At 46.5% G+C, this 17121-nt stretch overlaps 1 protein-coding gene across 2 annotated transcripts in view; it reads left to right on the top strand.

Moving 5' to 3' along the window:
- ULK1 (unc-51 like autophagy activating kinase 1) overlaps positions 1 to 17121 on the top strand; it is a 219300-nt gene that overhangs the window by 161659 nt on the left and 40520 nt on the right. For both annotated transcript variants that reach the window (XM_069215341.1, XM_069215340.1), the window contains exons 17-19: positions 14866 to 15014; positions 15206 to 15289; positions 16695 to 16957. In XM_069215341.1, coding sequence (XP_069071442.1) covers positions 14866 to 15014; positions 15206 to 15289; positions 16695 to 16957 — 496 coding nt within the window. The remainder of the gene's footprint in view (positions 1 to 14865; positions 15015 to 15205; positions 15290 to 16694; positions 16958 to 17121) is intronic.

The following is a 17121-nucleotide window of genomic DNA, read 5'->3' as shown; positions in this document are numbered from 1 at the left end:
TTCGAGGAAGAATTACAATCCACCGAGGTGGACCACACTCAAAAACGGATTTTTATACAGAGTGGAACAGGGAAAATAAGCACCCTTCCCCCTATTAGGAGGAAGAGGAGACTTGAATTCCAACAAGAACAAGCACCACAAACAACACTGGTGAAGAAGGTAACTCCGCCACCCTCTCCTCCACCTGTAGCTCACATTTCACCGGCACAGACTCCGTCACATTCACCGGCTCACACCACCTTAAGCCAAGATGACCAGGACCAAGATGCTTGGGACTTATACGACGCCCCAGTGTCAGACAACAGTCCAGAGGCGTATCCTACAAAGCCCTCACCACCAGAAGACAGCACAGCATATTCACAAGTGGTGGCTAGAGCAGCAGAGTTCCATAACGTGTCTCTACACTCGGAGCCTGTCGAGGATGACTTCCTTTTCAACACCCTCTCCTCCACACATAGCACCTACCAAAGCCTGCCTATGCTCCCAGGAATGCTAAGGCACGCAAAGGACATATTCAAAGAGCCTGTCAAGAGTAGGGCAATAACACCGAGGGTGGAAAAGAAATATAAAGCACCTCCCACAGACCCAGCTTTCATCACCTCACAACTGCCACCAGATTCGGTTGTGGTAGGGGCAGCTCGCAAGAGAGCAAACTCTCACACATCGGGCGATGCACCACCCCCGGATAAGGAAAGCCGCAAGTTCGATGCAGCCGGTAAAAGGGTCGCAGTACAGGCTGCAAACCAGTGGCGCATCGCTAACTCTCAAGCGCTCCTAGCGCGATATGACAGAGCCCACTGGGACGAGATGCAACACCTCATTGAGCATCTACCCAAAGATCTACAAAAGAGGGCGAAACAAGTGGTTGAGGAGGGACAAAACATCTCCAATAACCAGATACGCTCCTCTATGGACGCAGCGGACACAGCAGCAAGAACAATTAACACGGCAGTAACCATACGAAGGCACGCGTGGCTACGAACATCTGGTTTTAAACTGGAGATACAGCAGGCGGTGCTCAATATGCCATTCAATGAGCAACAATTGTTCGGACCTGAAGTGGACACGGCAATTGAGAAGCTAAAAAAGGACACTGACACTGCAAAAGCCATGGGCGCGCTCTACTCCCCGCAGAGCAGAGGCACTTTCAACACCTTCCGCAAGACAACCTTTAGAGGGGGGTTTTGGGGTCAAGCCACACAAGCCAGTACCTCACATTCAACACCGTCCACCTACCAGGGACAGTACCAAAGGGGAGGCTTTCGGGGCCAATACAGAGGAGGACAATTCCCTAGAAGCAGGGGAAAATTTCAAAGCCCCAAAACACCTACAACCAAACAGTGACTCACACGTCACTCATCCCCTCCACACAACACCAGTGGGGGGAAGAATAAGTCAGTATTACCAAGCGTGGGAGAAAATAACAACAGACACTTGGGTCTTAGCAATTATCCAACATGGTTATTGCATAGAATTTCTACAAATCCCTCCAAACATACCACCAAAAACACAGAATATATCAAAACAACATTCGGACCTCCTAGAAATAGAAGTTCAAGCATTACTGCAAAAGAACGCAATAGAACTGGTACCAGATACACAAACAAATACAGGGGTTTACTCACTGTACTTTCTAATACCAAAGAAGGACAAAACACTGAGACCAATCCTAGACCTCAGAACACTAAACACATACATCAAATCAGAACACTTTCACATGGTCACGCTACAGGAAGTGTTACCATTGCTAAAGCAACAAGATTACATGACAACCTTAGATCTCAAAGACGCGTATTTCCACATACCAATACATCCGTCGCACAGAAAATACCTAAGGTTCGTATTCAAAGGAATACATTACCAATTCAAAGTATTGCCGTTCGGTTTAACAACCGCACCAAGAGTCTTCACAAAATGCTTAGCAGTAGTGGCTGCACACATCAGAAGGCAGCAAATACACGTATTCCCGTATCTAGACGACTGGCTAATCAAGACCGACTCACTGACAAGGTGCTCACACCACACAGATCAGGTCATACAAACCCTCTACAAACTCGGTTTCACCATCAACTATGCGAAATCACACATTCTGCCGTGCAAAGTACAACAATACCTAGGAGCGACAATAGACACAACGAGGGGAATAGCCACTCCAAGTCCACAAAGGGTTCAAAATTTCCAAAAGATTATACAACGCATGTATCCAACACAAAAAATACAGGCGAAGATGATATTACAACTCCTAGGCATGATGTCCTCATGCATAGCCATTGTCCCGAACGCAAGACTGCACATGAGGCCCTTACAACAGTGCCTAGCATCACAATGGTCACAAGCACAGGGTCGCCTTCTAGATCTGGTGTTGATAGACCGCCTAACATACCTCTCGCTTCTATGGTGGAACAATATAAATTTAAACAAAGGGCGGCCTTTCCAAGACCCAGTGCCACAATACGTGATAACAACAGATGGTTCCATGACAGGGTGGGGAGCACACCTCAATCAACACAGCATACAAGGACAATGGGATGTACATAAAAAAAAGCTGCATATAAATCACCTCGAACTACTAGCAGTTTTCCAAGCATTAAAAGCATTTCAACCAATCATAACTCACAAATACATTCTTGTCAAAACGGACAACATGACAACAATGTATTATCTAAACAAACAAGGGGGGACACACTCGACACAGCTGTGCCTTCTAGCACAAAACATGGCAATGGGCAATTCTCAACCACATTCGCCTAATAGCACAGTTTATTCCAGGAATCCAGAATCAACTTGCAGACAATCTCTCTCGAGATCACCAGCAAGTCCACGAATGGGAAATTCACCCCCAAATTCTAAACACTTACTTCAAACTTTGGGGAACACCTCAAATAGACTTATTTGCAACAAAAGAGAACGCAAAATGCCAAAACTTCGCATCCAGATACCCACACAGGCAGTCTCAAGGCAATGCCCTATGGATGAACTGGTCAGGGATATTTGCATACGCTTTTCCCCCTCTCCCTCTCCTTCCATATCTAGTAAACAAACTGAGTCAAAACAAACTCAAACTCATACTGATAGCACCAACATGGGCAAGGCAACCCTGGTACACAACACTGCTAGACCTATCAGTAGTACCCCACGTCAAATTGCCCAACAAGCCAGATCTGTTAACACAACACAAACAACAGATCAGACATCCAAATCCAGCATCGCTGAATCTAGCAATCTGGCTCCTGAAATCCTAGAATTCGGACACTTTGACCTTACCCAAGAATGTATGGAAGTCATAAAGCGAGCTAGAAGACCATCCACTAGACACTGCTATGCAAGCAAATGGAAAAGGTTTGTTTGCTACTGTCATCATACTCAAATTCAACCATTACACGCATCTCCAAAAGATGTAGTGGGTTACTTATTACACTTACAAAAATCAAACCTGGCTTTCTCGTCCATTAAGATACACCTTGCAGCCATATCTGCATACCTGCAGATTACCCATTCAAATTCACTATTTAGGATACCTGTCATTAAAGCATTTATGGAGGGCCTAAAAAGAATTATTCCACCAAGGACACCACCCGTTCCTTCATGGAACCTCAACGTTGTCTTAACAAGACTCATGGGTCCACCTTTTGAACCCATGCATTCTTGCGAAATACAATTCCTAACCTGGAAAGTTGCATTTCTCATCGCCATCACATCTCTAAGAAGAGTAAGTGAAATTCAGGCGTTTACAATACAAGAACCTTTTATCCAACTACACAAAAATAAAGTAGTCCTAAGGACCAATCCTAAATTTTTGCCAAAGGTTATTTCTCCGTTCCACCTAAATCAAACGGTAGAGCTACCAGTGTTCTTCCCACAGCCAGATTCCATAGCTGAAAGGGCACTACATACATTAGACGTCAAAAGAGCACTAATGTACTACATCGACAGAACTAAAAACATCAGAAAAACTAAACAACTGTTTATTGCATTCCAAAAACCTCACGCAGGAAACCCAATATCAAAACAGGGTATAGCCAGATGGATAGTTAAGTGCATCCAAATCTGCTACCTTAAAGCAAAAAGACAGCTGGCCATTACACCAAGGGCACACTCAACCAAAAAGAAAGGCGCTACCATGGCCTTCCTAGGGAATATTCCAATGCACGAAATATGTAAGGCAGCCACATGGTCTACGCCTCACACATTTACCAAGCACTACTGTGTAGACGTGCTATCCGCACAACAAGCCACAGTAGGTCAAGCCGTACTAAGAACCTTATTTCAGACTACTTCCACTCCTACAGGCTGAGCCACCGCTTTTGGGGAGATAACTGCTTACTAGTCTATGCACAACATGTGTATCTACAGCGACAGATGCCATCGAACTGAAAATGTCACTTACCCAGTGTACATCTGTTCGTGGCATCAGTCGCTGAAGATTCACATGTGCCCACCCACCTCCCCGGGAGCCTGTAGCCATTTGGAAGTTAGCTTCAACTTTGTACATTTGTAAATATATTAAATCTTAAATAGGTACATACTTATTCACTCCATTGCATGGGCACTATTACTAACAAACAACTCCTACCTCACCCTCTGCGGGGAAAACAATCGAAGATGGAGTCGACGCCCATGCGCAATGGAGACAAAGAGGAGGAGTCCCTCGGTCCCGTGACTCGAAAGACTTCTTCGAAGAAAAACAACTTGTAACACTCCGACCCAACACCAGATGGCGGGCTGTGCACAACATGTGAATCTTCAGCGACTGATGCCACGAACAGATGTACACTGGGTAAGTGACATTTTCATACTTTAACCTTCATTTTGTACATACGTATTCATTCCATTGCATGGGCACTATTACTAGCATACACAACTCCTACCTCACCCTCTGCGGGGAAAACAATCTAAGATGGAGTCGACGCCCATGCGCAATGGAATCGAAAGGGGAGGAGTCCCTCGGTCTCGTGACTCGAAAAGACTTCTTCGAAGAAAAACAACTTGTAACACTCCGAGCCCAACACCAGACGGCGGACTGTGCACAGCATGTGAATCTGCAGCGACTAATGCCACGAACAGATGTACACTGGGTAAGTGACATTTTCCTTTCCCATCTCCCAGCTTGGCATTAAGGTCCCAGAATGCTCTGTGTCGTCTAGGGCGCTACATACACACTCAGTGGACTGCTGAAATCTTACCAGCAGTTAAGGAACAATTGAGGCATGTGTTTGCTCAAATGATCCTTGATGGACAGAACGAGGCAAAGTATGCGTTGAGTGAGATCTGGGGGTGGCAAATTGAGTGGGTCATGCAGTTGCCATAGGAATGATGATCCGACGGCATGCCCAGGTGCGGACAACAGCTTTATGCAGGCATCTGTTATAGATATAAAATGTGACGGCCTGTACAATCACAGTAGTTCACACAGAACTCAATTGAAACAAAGATACTGGATGAGAACAGTAATATTACTTTAATTGATATGTAATACAAGAAAGATAGTTGTATTTGCGCAGAAAGTTCCAGTGTAAAGGGCAGATTTATTTACCTCATAAATCATGTCTTGAATTAGAAGCTGATTAGAAACTGCTGGCCAAGTGAGCCATAGAGAGAGTTGCAGAAGCAGAGAATGGCCTCTGGTGTGACTCCCAATACTTTTTTGGCACCCAAAAAAAGACAAAGGACTTAGGCTGATATTTAATCTCCAGGTTCTTGAAAATCTTGCCCAGGACCTCTGTGGCCTAGATCAGGGAGACAGTATGTTGTCCTTAGACTTGCAGGATGCTTACTGTTCGATGGCATCTGTCGCTGTAGATACGCATGTTTTGCAATAGCTCGCCATCTGGTGTTGGGCTGGAGTGTTACAAGTTGTTTTTCTTCGAAGAAGTCTTTCGAGTCACGGGACCGAGTGACTCCTCCTTTTGTCTCCATTGCGCATGGGCGTCGACTCCATCTTCGATTGTTTTTTTTCCGCCATCGGGTTCGGACGTGTTCCTGTCGTTCCGAGTTTCGGAACGGAAAATTAGCTAATTTCGGAAGATTTTCGTCGGTATTGTTGCGTTCGGGATCGGCGGACTTAGATTCAACACCGCATCGAAGATCGAAGAGCTCCGGTGCCCTTCGGGGTAGTTTTTTCGATCCCCCGTCGGGGCCTGGTCGGCCCGACCGCGTGCTGAAGAACGCCGATGGAACGGACCCCGTTCCGTTTCTGCCCCAAATGCCACAATAAATACCCCTATACAGACCAACACTTGGTCTGTAACCTGTGCCTGTCACCTGAGCACAGTGAAGACACCTGTGAGGCCTGTCGTGCGTTCCAGTCCCGAAAGACACTCCGAGACCGTCGAGCCAGAAGACTTCAGATGGCGTCCGCGCCGACAGCCCACCGAGAGTTCGAGGAGCAGGAAGAGGAAGGTACCTTCTCGATCCAAGAATCGGACTCCGAAGGATTCGACGACACACAAACCGTGAGTAAGACGTCGAAAACCACACAGAGGAAAATTTACAAGGCCCAGGGGACGCCACTGCCATCAGGCCATGGCTCCACCCATAAATTCGGTGACCGACCGTCGGCACCGAAAAAGGCCCAAACAGTGCCGAGATCGTCCGACTCCGGTCGAGACACTGGCACGCAGCCTTCTCGGGACCGAGAAAGTGCTGGAGACAAGCCTCGACACCGAGATGCCGGTGTGGACACGGCTCGACGCCGAGACAGCGGCACCGAAGAAGATCGACGCCGAGAGGTTTCGGCCCCGAAAAAGAAAAAAGTCACCTCGGAGCCGAAAAAACACGCAGACAAGGTTTCGGTGCCGAAACAAACTGCAAGCGACCCAGCTTCAGGCTCTTATACAGAAGAGCACTCGCTAACCTCCCAAATGCAAAAGCATAGGTTTGAGGAAGAGCTACAATCAACTGATGTGGACCATACGCAAAAGCGTATCTTCATACAGCAGGGGACAGGAAAAATAAGCACCCTTCCCCCCATTAGAAGAAAGAGAAGGTTGGAGTTCCAAACTGAACAGACACCACAACCAAAAGTGGTGAAAAGGGTTACCCCACCACCCTCTCCTCCGCCCATGCTTAACGTCTCACCAGCACGAACTCCATCACACTCCTCAGCTCACACCACCATAAGCCAGGGTGACCAAGATCAAGACGCATGGGACCTATACGACGCCCCAGTGTCAGATAACAGTCCGGAGGCATACCCTACGAAGCCATCTCCACCAGAATACAGCACCGCGTATTCTCAAGTGGTGGCTAGAGCAGCACAATTTCACAACGTAAGCCTCCACTCAGAACAGGTCGAGGATGATTTTTTATTCAACACACTCTCCTCCACCCACAGCTCATACCAAAGCCTGCCTATGCTCCCTGGTATGCTCCGGCACGCGAAAGAAATCTTTAAGGAGCCGGTCAAAAGTAGGGCAATCACACCAAGGGTGGAAAAAAAGTATAAGGCGCCTCCTACAGACCCGGTTTTCATCACTACACAGCTGCCACCAGACTCTGTCGTTGTAGGAGCAGCTAGGAAAAGGGCCAACTCTCACACATCTGGAGATGCACCACCCCCAGATAAAGAAAGCCGCAAGTTCGATGCAGCTGGTAAAAGAGTCGCAGCACAAGCTGCAAACCAGTGGCGCATCGCGAACTCCCAGGCACTACTTGCGCGCTATGACAGAGCCCACTGGGACGAGATGCAACATCTCATTGAACATCTGCCCAAGGACTTACAAAATAGGGCAAAACAAGTGGTTGAGGAGGGACAGACCATTTCCAACAACCAGATCCGCTCCTCCATGGACGCTGCAGATACAGCTGCACGGACAATTAATACATCTGTAACTATCAGAAGGCATGCATGGCTCCGAACGTCTGGATTTAAACCAGAGATTCAACAAGCAGTTCTCAATATGCCTTTTAATGAAAAAGAACTGTTCGGTCCAGAAGTGGACACAGCGATTGAGAAACTCAAAAAAGATACGGACACTGCCAAAGCCATGGGCGCACTCTACTCCCCGCAGAGCAGAGGGAATTACAGCACATTCCGTAAAACACCCTTTCGAGGGGGGTTTCGGGGTCAGAGCACACAAGCCAGCACCTCACAAGCAACACCGTCCAGTTACCAGGGACAGTATAGAGGAGGTTTTCGGGGACAATATAGAGGAGGGCAATTCCCTAGAAATAGAGGAAGATTTCAGAGCCCCAAAACCCCTACTACTAAACAATGACTCACATGTCACTCACCCCCTCCACACAACACCAGTGGGGGGAAGAATAAGTCATTATTACAAAGCATGGGAGGAAATCACTACAGACACTTGGGTTCTAGCAATTATCCAACATGGTTATTGCATAGAATTCCTACAATTCCCTCCAAACATACCACCAAAAGCACAAAATTTGACAACACACCATTCCAATCTCCTGGAGATAGAAGTGCAGGCACTATTGCAAAAGAATGCAATCGAATTAGTGACAAACACACAAATAAACACAGGAGTTTACTCACTGTACTTTCTGATACCAAAGAAGGACAAAACGCTGAGACCAATCCTAGACCTCAGAGTAGTGAACACTTTCATCAAATCAGACCACTTTCACATGGTCACACTACAAGAAGTATTGCCATTGCTAAAACTACACAACTACATGGCAACTTTAGACCTCAAGGATGCTTATTTCCATATACCAATACACCCATCGCACAGGAAATACCTAAGGTTTGTATTCAAGGGAATACATTACCAATTCAAGGTACTGCCTTTCGGATTAACTACCGCACCAAGAGTCTTTACCAAGTGTCTAGCGGTAGTCGCTGCACACATAAGAAGGCAGCAAATACATGTGTTCCCATATCTAGACGACTGGCTAATCAAGGCCCATTCGTTAATACAGTGCTCAAATCACACAAATCATATCATACAAACCCTCTTCAAACTAGGGTTCACCGTCAATTTCACAAAATCCAAAATTCTGCCGCGCAAGGTACAACAATACCTAGGAGCCATAATAGACACATCAAAAGGAGTAGCCACTCCAAGTCCACAAAGAATTCGAAATTTCAACACCATCATACAACGCATGTATCCAACACAAAGAATACACGCAAAGATGGTACTACAACTCCTAGGCATGATGTCTTCATGCATAGCCATTGTCCCAAACGCAAGACTGCACATGAGGCCCTTACAACAGTGCCTAGCATCACAATGGTCACAAGCACAGGGTCACCTTCTAGATCTGGTGTTAATAGACCGCCAAACTTACCTCTCGCTTCTGTGGTGGAACAACATAAATTTAAACAAAGGGCGGCCTTTCCAAGACCCAGTGCCACAATACGTAATAACAACAGATGCTTCCATGACAGGGTGGGGAGCACACCTCGATCAACACAGCATACAAGGACAATGGAACGTACATCAAACAAAACTGCATATAAATCACCTAGAACTTCTAGCAGTTTTTCAAGCACTAAAAGCTTTCCAACCAATCATAGTTCACAAATACATTCTCGTCAAAACAGACAACATGACAACAATGTATTATCTAAACAAGCAAGGGGGGACGCACTCCACGCAGTTAAGCCTGCTAGCACAAAAGATTTGGCGTTGGGCAATTCACAACCAAATTCGCCTAATAGCACAATTTATACCAGGGATCCAAAATCAACTCGCAGTCAATCTCTCTCGAGATCACCAACAGGTCCACGAATGGGAAATTCACCCCCAAATCCTGAACACTTATTTCAAACTCTGGGGAACACCTCAGATAGACTTGTTTGCGACAAGGGAGAACGCAAAATGCCAACACTTCGCATCCAGATACCCACACAAACAGTCCCAAGGCAATGCCCTATGGATGAACTGGTCAGGGATATTTGCTTACGCTTTTCCTCCTCTCCCTCTCCTTCCTTACCTGGTAAACAAACTCAGTCAAAACAAACTCAAACTCATATTGATAGCACCAACTTAGGCAAGGCAACCCTGGTACACAACGCTGCTAGACCTATCAGTAGTACCCTGCATCAAATTGCCCAACAGGCCAGATCTGTTGACACAGCACAACCAAAAGATCAGACACCCAGATCCAGCATCGCTGAATCTAGCAATCTGGCTCCTGAAATCCTAGAATTCGGGCACTTACAACTTACCCAAGAATGTATGGGAGTCATAAAACAAGCCAGAAGGCCATCCACCAGGCACTGCTATGCAAGTAAATGGAAGAGGTTTGTTTGCTACTGCCATATTAATCAAATACAACCATTGCACACAACTCCAGAACATGTAGTGGGTTACTTGCTTCACTTACAAAAATCTAACCTGGCTTTCTCTTCCATTAAAATACACCTTGCAGCAATATCTGCATACCTGCAGACTACCTATTCAACTTCCCTATATAAGATACCAGTCATTAAAGCATTCATGGAGGGCCTTAGGAGAATTATACCACCAAGAACACCTCCTGTTCCTTCATGGAACCTAAATGTTGTCCTAACTAGACTTATGGGTCCACCTTTTGAACCCATGCACTCCTGCGACATACAGTTCCTAACCTGGAAGGTGGCATTTCTCATCGCCATTACTTCCCTAAGAAGAGTAAGCGAGATTCAAGCGTTTACAATACAGGAACCTTTTATACAACTACACAAGAATAAGGTCGTCCTAAGGACCAATCCTAAATTTTTGCCAAAGGTTATTTCACCGTTCCATCTAAATCAAACAGTGGAACTTCCAGTGTTCTTTCCACAGCCAGATACCGTAGCTGAAAGGGCACTACATACATTAGATGTCAAAAGAGCATTGATGTATTACATTGACAGAACAAAAAACATCAGAAAGACTAAACAACTATTTATTGCATTTCAAAAACCTCATGCAGGAAACCCAATATCAAAACAAGGTATAGCCAGATGGATAGTTAAATGCATCCAAATCTGCTACCTTAAAGCTAAACGACAGCTGCCCATTACACCAAGGGCACACTCAACCAGAAAGAAAGGTGCTACCATGGCCTTTCTAGGAAACATCCCAATGCAAGAAATATGTAAGGCAGCTACATGGTCTACGCCTCACACATTCACCAAGCACTACTGTGTAGACGTGTTATCCGCACAACAAGCCACAGTAGGTCAAGCCGTACTAAGAACATTATTTCAGACTACTTCCACTCCTACAGGCTGATCCACCGCTTTTGGGGAGATAACTGCTTACTAGTCTATGCAAAACATGCGTATCTACAGCGACAGATGCCATCGAACTGGAAATGTCACTTACCCAGTGTACATCTGTTCGTGGCATCAGTCGCAGTAGATTCGCATGTGCCCACCCGCCTCCCCGGGAGCCTGTAGCAGTTTGGAAGTTACCTTCAATTATTTATATATGTATCATCTCAACCTTAAATAGGTGCATACTTAGTCACTCCATTGCATGGGCACTATTACTACAATTCAACTCCTACCTCACCCTCTGCGGGGAAAAACAATCGAAGATGGAGTCGACGCCCATGCGCAATGGAGACAAAAGGAGGAGTCACTCGGTCCCGTGACTCGAAAGACTTCTTCGAAGAAAAACAACTTGTAACACTCCGGCCCAACACCAGATGGCGAGCTATTGCAAAACATGCGAATCTACTGCGACTGATGCCACGAACAGATGTACACTGGGTAAGTGACATTTCCATTCATGTGCCCATCCTGGAGGCCATAGACACTTCTTTAGTTTCATGGTGGAACCACAACACTTTCCGTTTACCATCCTGTCCTAATGCCTCACCTAGGTCCCCTCGGTGTTTGCAAAGCTGATGGTGGTAATCCTGGCCCATTTGCATGTTGGGAATACACCATCCCGTACCTCGACGACTGACTGTTGAAAGAAAGCTTTATGCTTTCACTTAAGCACCACCTGCAGAGACCTTTCTCCCTACTGTCCTTTCTGGGGTTTACTTGATCAGCAAACCAGATTCTCATCTGCAATTGATGCAGATGATTCCCTTCATCAGGGCCTTCCTGGAGTAGGTGGCTTTCAGAGCCTTTCTGCTGCCTGCAGCAAGCCTGAGCAATGTAAGTTATGACCGTGATGTTTCCTGTTGTCCCCTGTGTTCCGGTGGTGACAGTTCCGAGGTGTCTTAGCCTTCTGGCCTTGCAAATCTTGCTAGTTCCTTGTGCTTGTTGGCACATGCAAGCTCTGCAGTTGAACCATCTCCTACAGTGACAGCCAAGGACCTTTAGTGGTGGCTGGAAGAGAGCGACCTGACATCTGCAGGATGTTCTCCACACCCCCACCGAGAGCTCACAGTACTGACAGGTATATAATTTATGGGGGAGGGGCAGTATCCTAGAAGAGGTGGAAACCAGTAGGTGGACTTTGTAATGGGTTCTTCCTGCCAATGGGCATTTCACTGTCTGCACTGCAGCACCTAATTAAAGAAAGCTTCAGTTGATGAGAATATGTCAGTTAGCAGGTTAGGAAAGGGAACATTGGTACAAGGGAGCTCCTCCCAAATAGAAAAAGAAAAGAAAAGAAAGCAGCAGTCATTGCAGACAGACACAGGCTTCAAGAGTGAGTTTGCATTTGCTACACAGTTAAATGTCTGCAAATCCAGTCCACCTATAGTGGTACTTTTCCACCACTGCCACTTCTGTCTTGAGCTCTGAAGATCAGGAAGAATCAGGCTCAGATCATCCTGATAGTGCCCGATTAGGCAAAGAGACTGTGGCATCCAAAGCTACTGAACTTGAGCAGTTGTCCATGCAATATCTACTGCTTAGAAAGGCTTTTCTGGTTCATTAACAGTGCAGTGTTCTAATCCTGATCCTCTGTAACCCCCTTTCATGGAGATTGAGCTGGCCAACTGATGGAGTTTAACTTCCTGCCAAAGTGGTGGATGTTATGCTGGTGACTCACTTCTAAACTTCCAAGTCAGTATATTCTAGTTGTCGGGCAAAGTTCGTAGTCTAGAGCAAGGACCTTCAGAATGTTCTGGTGTTGTATTTTGCTACTGGTCCACAAAGTCTCTGGTCTTGGCACTGTTAAAGGTTGTCAGTTCTTGCCTTTTATCATGCTGCCGAGGTTGCTGTTCCCTGAGGTTGCTGTCCATTAAGACAATTGTTCACATTGCGATTGCGTCTTTGCGATGTGTCAGTGAGCTACTGGCACTGCCAGTACAGTCACCATATACCATCTTTTTTGCTTACAAACGGATGCTTAGGACTCTGGCATATTTCATAAAGAAGTGGGAACAACTTTCCATGTGAGGCAGTCCATCACGCTCTTTGCTTTTTATTTTCCACTACATCCCTCTACTGAGAAGAGGCTTTATTAGTTGGATCAAAAGAGATCTGTTATGCAGATCAGGCTAAGAAGTACTGGGTGGATGACCAGCTTTTTCCTGGATTCGCCGGTGCTAAGAAGCGAAGGGTGTTTAAGAAGCAAACCTTGTCCAGGTGGATTGTCCAATGCATAAAAATGTATTAAGTCCTGGCTAAGAAGGTGCCTCCTGGTGGCCTTTGGGCTTATTTCATCTGACCAACGGCTGCCACCTTGGCTTTGGTGAGAGTTGTTGCTGTGCTGGACATCTGCCAGGCTCCTACATGGAAGTCCATCAACACCTTTGTCAGCCATTGCTATCTCGGTGCTCAAGTCGACAGGGAGAGGCCTTTTACCCTCTCAGTTCTGCAGGGCTCCTGATGTAAGTGCACTATTCAGTCGCTCTTTGGTATTTATTCAAAGGGTGAAGAATCTGCAATTAGAAGTATCTATCAGAACAACAGTTACTTACCTTCGCAGCACTTTTCTTATGGATACAGTGATGTTGTGATCTGTCATGATTGATCTGGGTGTGGAAAAGTTTCAAATGAAAAATTACATAAGCGCACCGGTGTGGCACCAAGATATGGTTCCTTGCTGTCATTTCTAGAGGCAGTGCAATGCCTCTGTGGACTCGTGACGCCACTTACCAGCATTTTGGGGGCAGTTGCTGAAAAATCTAACAATCCAGTCTGGTGCCTAGGGGAATTCAAAAGTTGAAGAATTAGTAGTTATATGAGTATCCACCAAAAAGAGCTTTCACAAAGTATTTCAGGATGTTTATAGGAGTGACCGTGAAGTATGGAGAGTTACTTGTCACAGGCGGTTTCTGGCAGGGTGGGTGCTTGAGGGCTGGTCCAGGAGACCACATTATGCTTCAGACTTCTCCAATCATAATTTTCTGCCTGAAGAGATTCCTTGAGCGACAAGGGCTTGGGTGCATTGTGTCTCATTCCTAGCCACATTGTAATTGGCTGAGAGACCTCTGTAGGTTTCTGTATTGAATATATATTTTCTCAAACCGATAGATGAGATAGGCCAAGATAATAATCCCAACTACTGCCAATAGAAATATTTCTTGTCTGAGAATTCCCACTCTTTAACGTTTCATGTTAATGTTACATCAGTTCTATGAAAGGCTGAAATAGAGTGGGAGGAATTTTCATTAGGTCTGTGTTGGACACAACCACGTCTTACTCTTAAGTCAGTTTGGTATTATGCCACAGGACTGGTAGAGTGAGTTAACTGGGATGGAAGATTCCAGTACATCTTGAACAACAATAAGACATCCAAAGTGGAATCACCATAGTCTTAGACAGCAACTCAGTTTGTCTCGAGAGGCATCTCACCTGTCCTTGTCATTAGAGCTTGCTTCTGAGCTGGAGTTCAGCGCCTTGAGACCTTCACGGGTGAGTAGTGCGCTTTACAGATTCTTGATTGATTGAGTTAGGGAGACACACCGCATTGCAATTGTGTGATGCACTTTGTTAAGCAGGAATATCGCCACTTGGTACAAAGTGCCATTTTTTTCCTTACTTCAGATAATGTGAATCTTGGTTTTGTTTTCCATTAGCTCATCAGTGGTCCGAAGATCCGCCAGCACAAGTCCGTTGGGTTTTGGAAGAACTGGTGCTTCACCACCTTTCCACGCAGAACCCCCTGCAACTACCTCAAGGCGCCTTTCTTTTGGAGGCGCTAAGCCTTTTGTGCCGTCTCCTCAAGGTGAGTCCTCTGCATGCAGAATATGGTATTTCCGATAATTCCCTGCTCTCCGGAAGCACTTGATAAGACGTGGTGCCACCCCCTTTGAAAGTCCTTTTCAAATAGACTATACATTCTGCTGCTAAGCTGGTGCACCTGGTTTGTGGAAGCAAAGTTGCCACTGTGAACTGTTGCTTTTGTCTCCCTTTTAGTGGGCACCATTCCGGAGCGGCCTGGCCCATGCCTCAGCTCCTCCCCAGCTGGAGCGGAATCTCGAAGCAGGAACCCTGTGCCTGGTACGTTTATTACAACACAGGGTGGATTCCCCTCTCCCTTCCTCCACCTCTTATTGCAGACTAAACTTCCTGATTTTGTATTGAGAGGTGAATGAATAGTTCCAGGAGTCTTAACACTTTGCTTATTCATACTTCTTTCCCACGAGTAATCCGACATTGAGGGCCTGATTTAGATTTCGGCGGACGGGTTAATGCGTCACAACAGTGATGGGATAGCATAGGATACAATGGGATATATGTTTCGGTGGATGGGCTATCCATCACCAAAGTGACGGAGTAGCCTTTCGCCGAAATCTGAATTACGCCCTTAGTTTGGATCTGCATTGTAGTTGGTGGGTTATGGTGAAACTCTGCACCATAAACCTATCTTTCGACGTGTTCTAGAGGGGTGTGTGCGGAGGATGAGCCCCCTGGGAGTGTGATAGGGTTGAGCTTGCAGGGAAGGGCAGGAACATGCTGGGAGAGGAGGTTGCAAGGAGTGTATGAGTATGTAGGGAGAGAGTGCACAGTGAGGAGCTTGCAGGGAAGGGAAGGATCATGCTGGGAGAGGAGGTTGCAAGGAGTGTACGAGTATGTAGGGAGAGACTGCAAGGTGCGGAGCTTGCAGGGAAGAAGGTGTGCGCTAGGTAGGAGTGAAGAAGCAGACGGTAGCATTCAGAAAGAGATGCAATAGGTTTGCGGTGGAGCGTGCAGAAGGAGAGGACTTGGCGTTTACAAGAAGGGAGGCATGGGTACAGAGGGCTCAAGAGGGTCTGCAGGGGTGGATCACCCAGCTCACTTGAAAGAAGCTAGTAGAGGAACAGTGCATGAAAGATGCCTCGAGGAAATGTGCAGGAGGAGGAGCATGCAAGGAATGAACGCACAGGAGAATTTGCAGGAGGTCGCAGGCAAGAGAAGGAAAGGTGAGTTTTTACTGATTGAAGGTTGTTTTGGAAAACGAAGAACTAGAAGCACTGCAAGAAGGGAGCTTACTTGGACTGTTGTAGGGTGGGTGTTCACTTTCGGGGTGCAGGAAGAGGAGCAGTGCAGAGAGGAATACGCAAGCGGGTGGAAGCAGGGCAGCAGAGGAGCAGACAAGAGTATTCATATGAAGGAATGTGTGTGGTCACAGGGTGTGGGAGGAGAAGCAGTGCAGAGAATTATCTGAGAGGAAGCATGCCGAAGGAGCGTTCAGTGTTGAGAAGGTGGTTGTAGGAAGAGGGAAGCCTCCCGAGAGAGATCTCGAAGGCGTGGTGCTTGGGAAGAGCTGTGTAGGGTAGTAGCTGCCAGGCTGTTGAAACAATAGCACAGAAGTATGAAGAAATAGAGCATGCAGGTGGAGTGTCTCTGCGGTCAGTATGCTCACAGACTGTGTGAAGCAGGAGTGCCTCATCAACTCTTCATCTTATTGCTGTTGTCTCTTTAGGTGCCTCAGTGCTGGAACCATCTCCACATGGCATGGGGAGCCGCTTGCACAGTGCGCCAAACTTGTCTGAGTTGCAGTCCACCCGACAGACCATCAGGAAGCAGTACTCCGACCCAGTGGTGCGACCTATGGTGCCAACACAGACAAGCCAGCCTCTTCAGATCCATGGCTTGCAGTCCAGCCGGCCTATGCGCTCCTCCCCGAAGCTGTCAGAGTTCATGCAGAGAAGCCCTCTCCCCACTATTGTGGGCTCGCCCACCAAGGTAACCATTCTTAGCAGACCCACTGCGTAACCTAGCCCTACTTTTTCTTGGTTTGTGCTTCAGGTTCCTTCAGTTGAGAGTGATTTTATGACAGTGTGTTGGTCATGGGAAGCTCATTTCTGCTACAGTGAGAGAATTTGATAGAGGTTTAAATATAGAGAAGA

Source organism: Pleurodeles waltl, chromosome 11 (genome assembly GCF_031143425.1).
Source record: "Pleurodeles waltl isolate 20211129_DDA chromosome 11, aPleWal1.hap1.20221129, whole genome shotgun sequence".
NCBI lineage: Eukaryota > Metazoa > Chordata > Amphibia > Caudata > Salamandridae > Pleurodeles > Pleurodeles waltl.
Note: the sequence above shows the minus strand (reverse complement) of the source record. Positions and strands in the feature narration are given on the sequence as shown.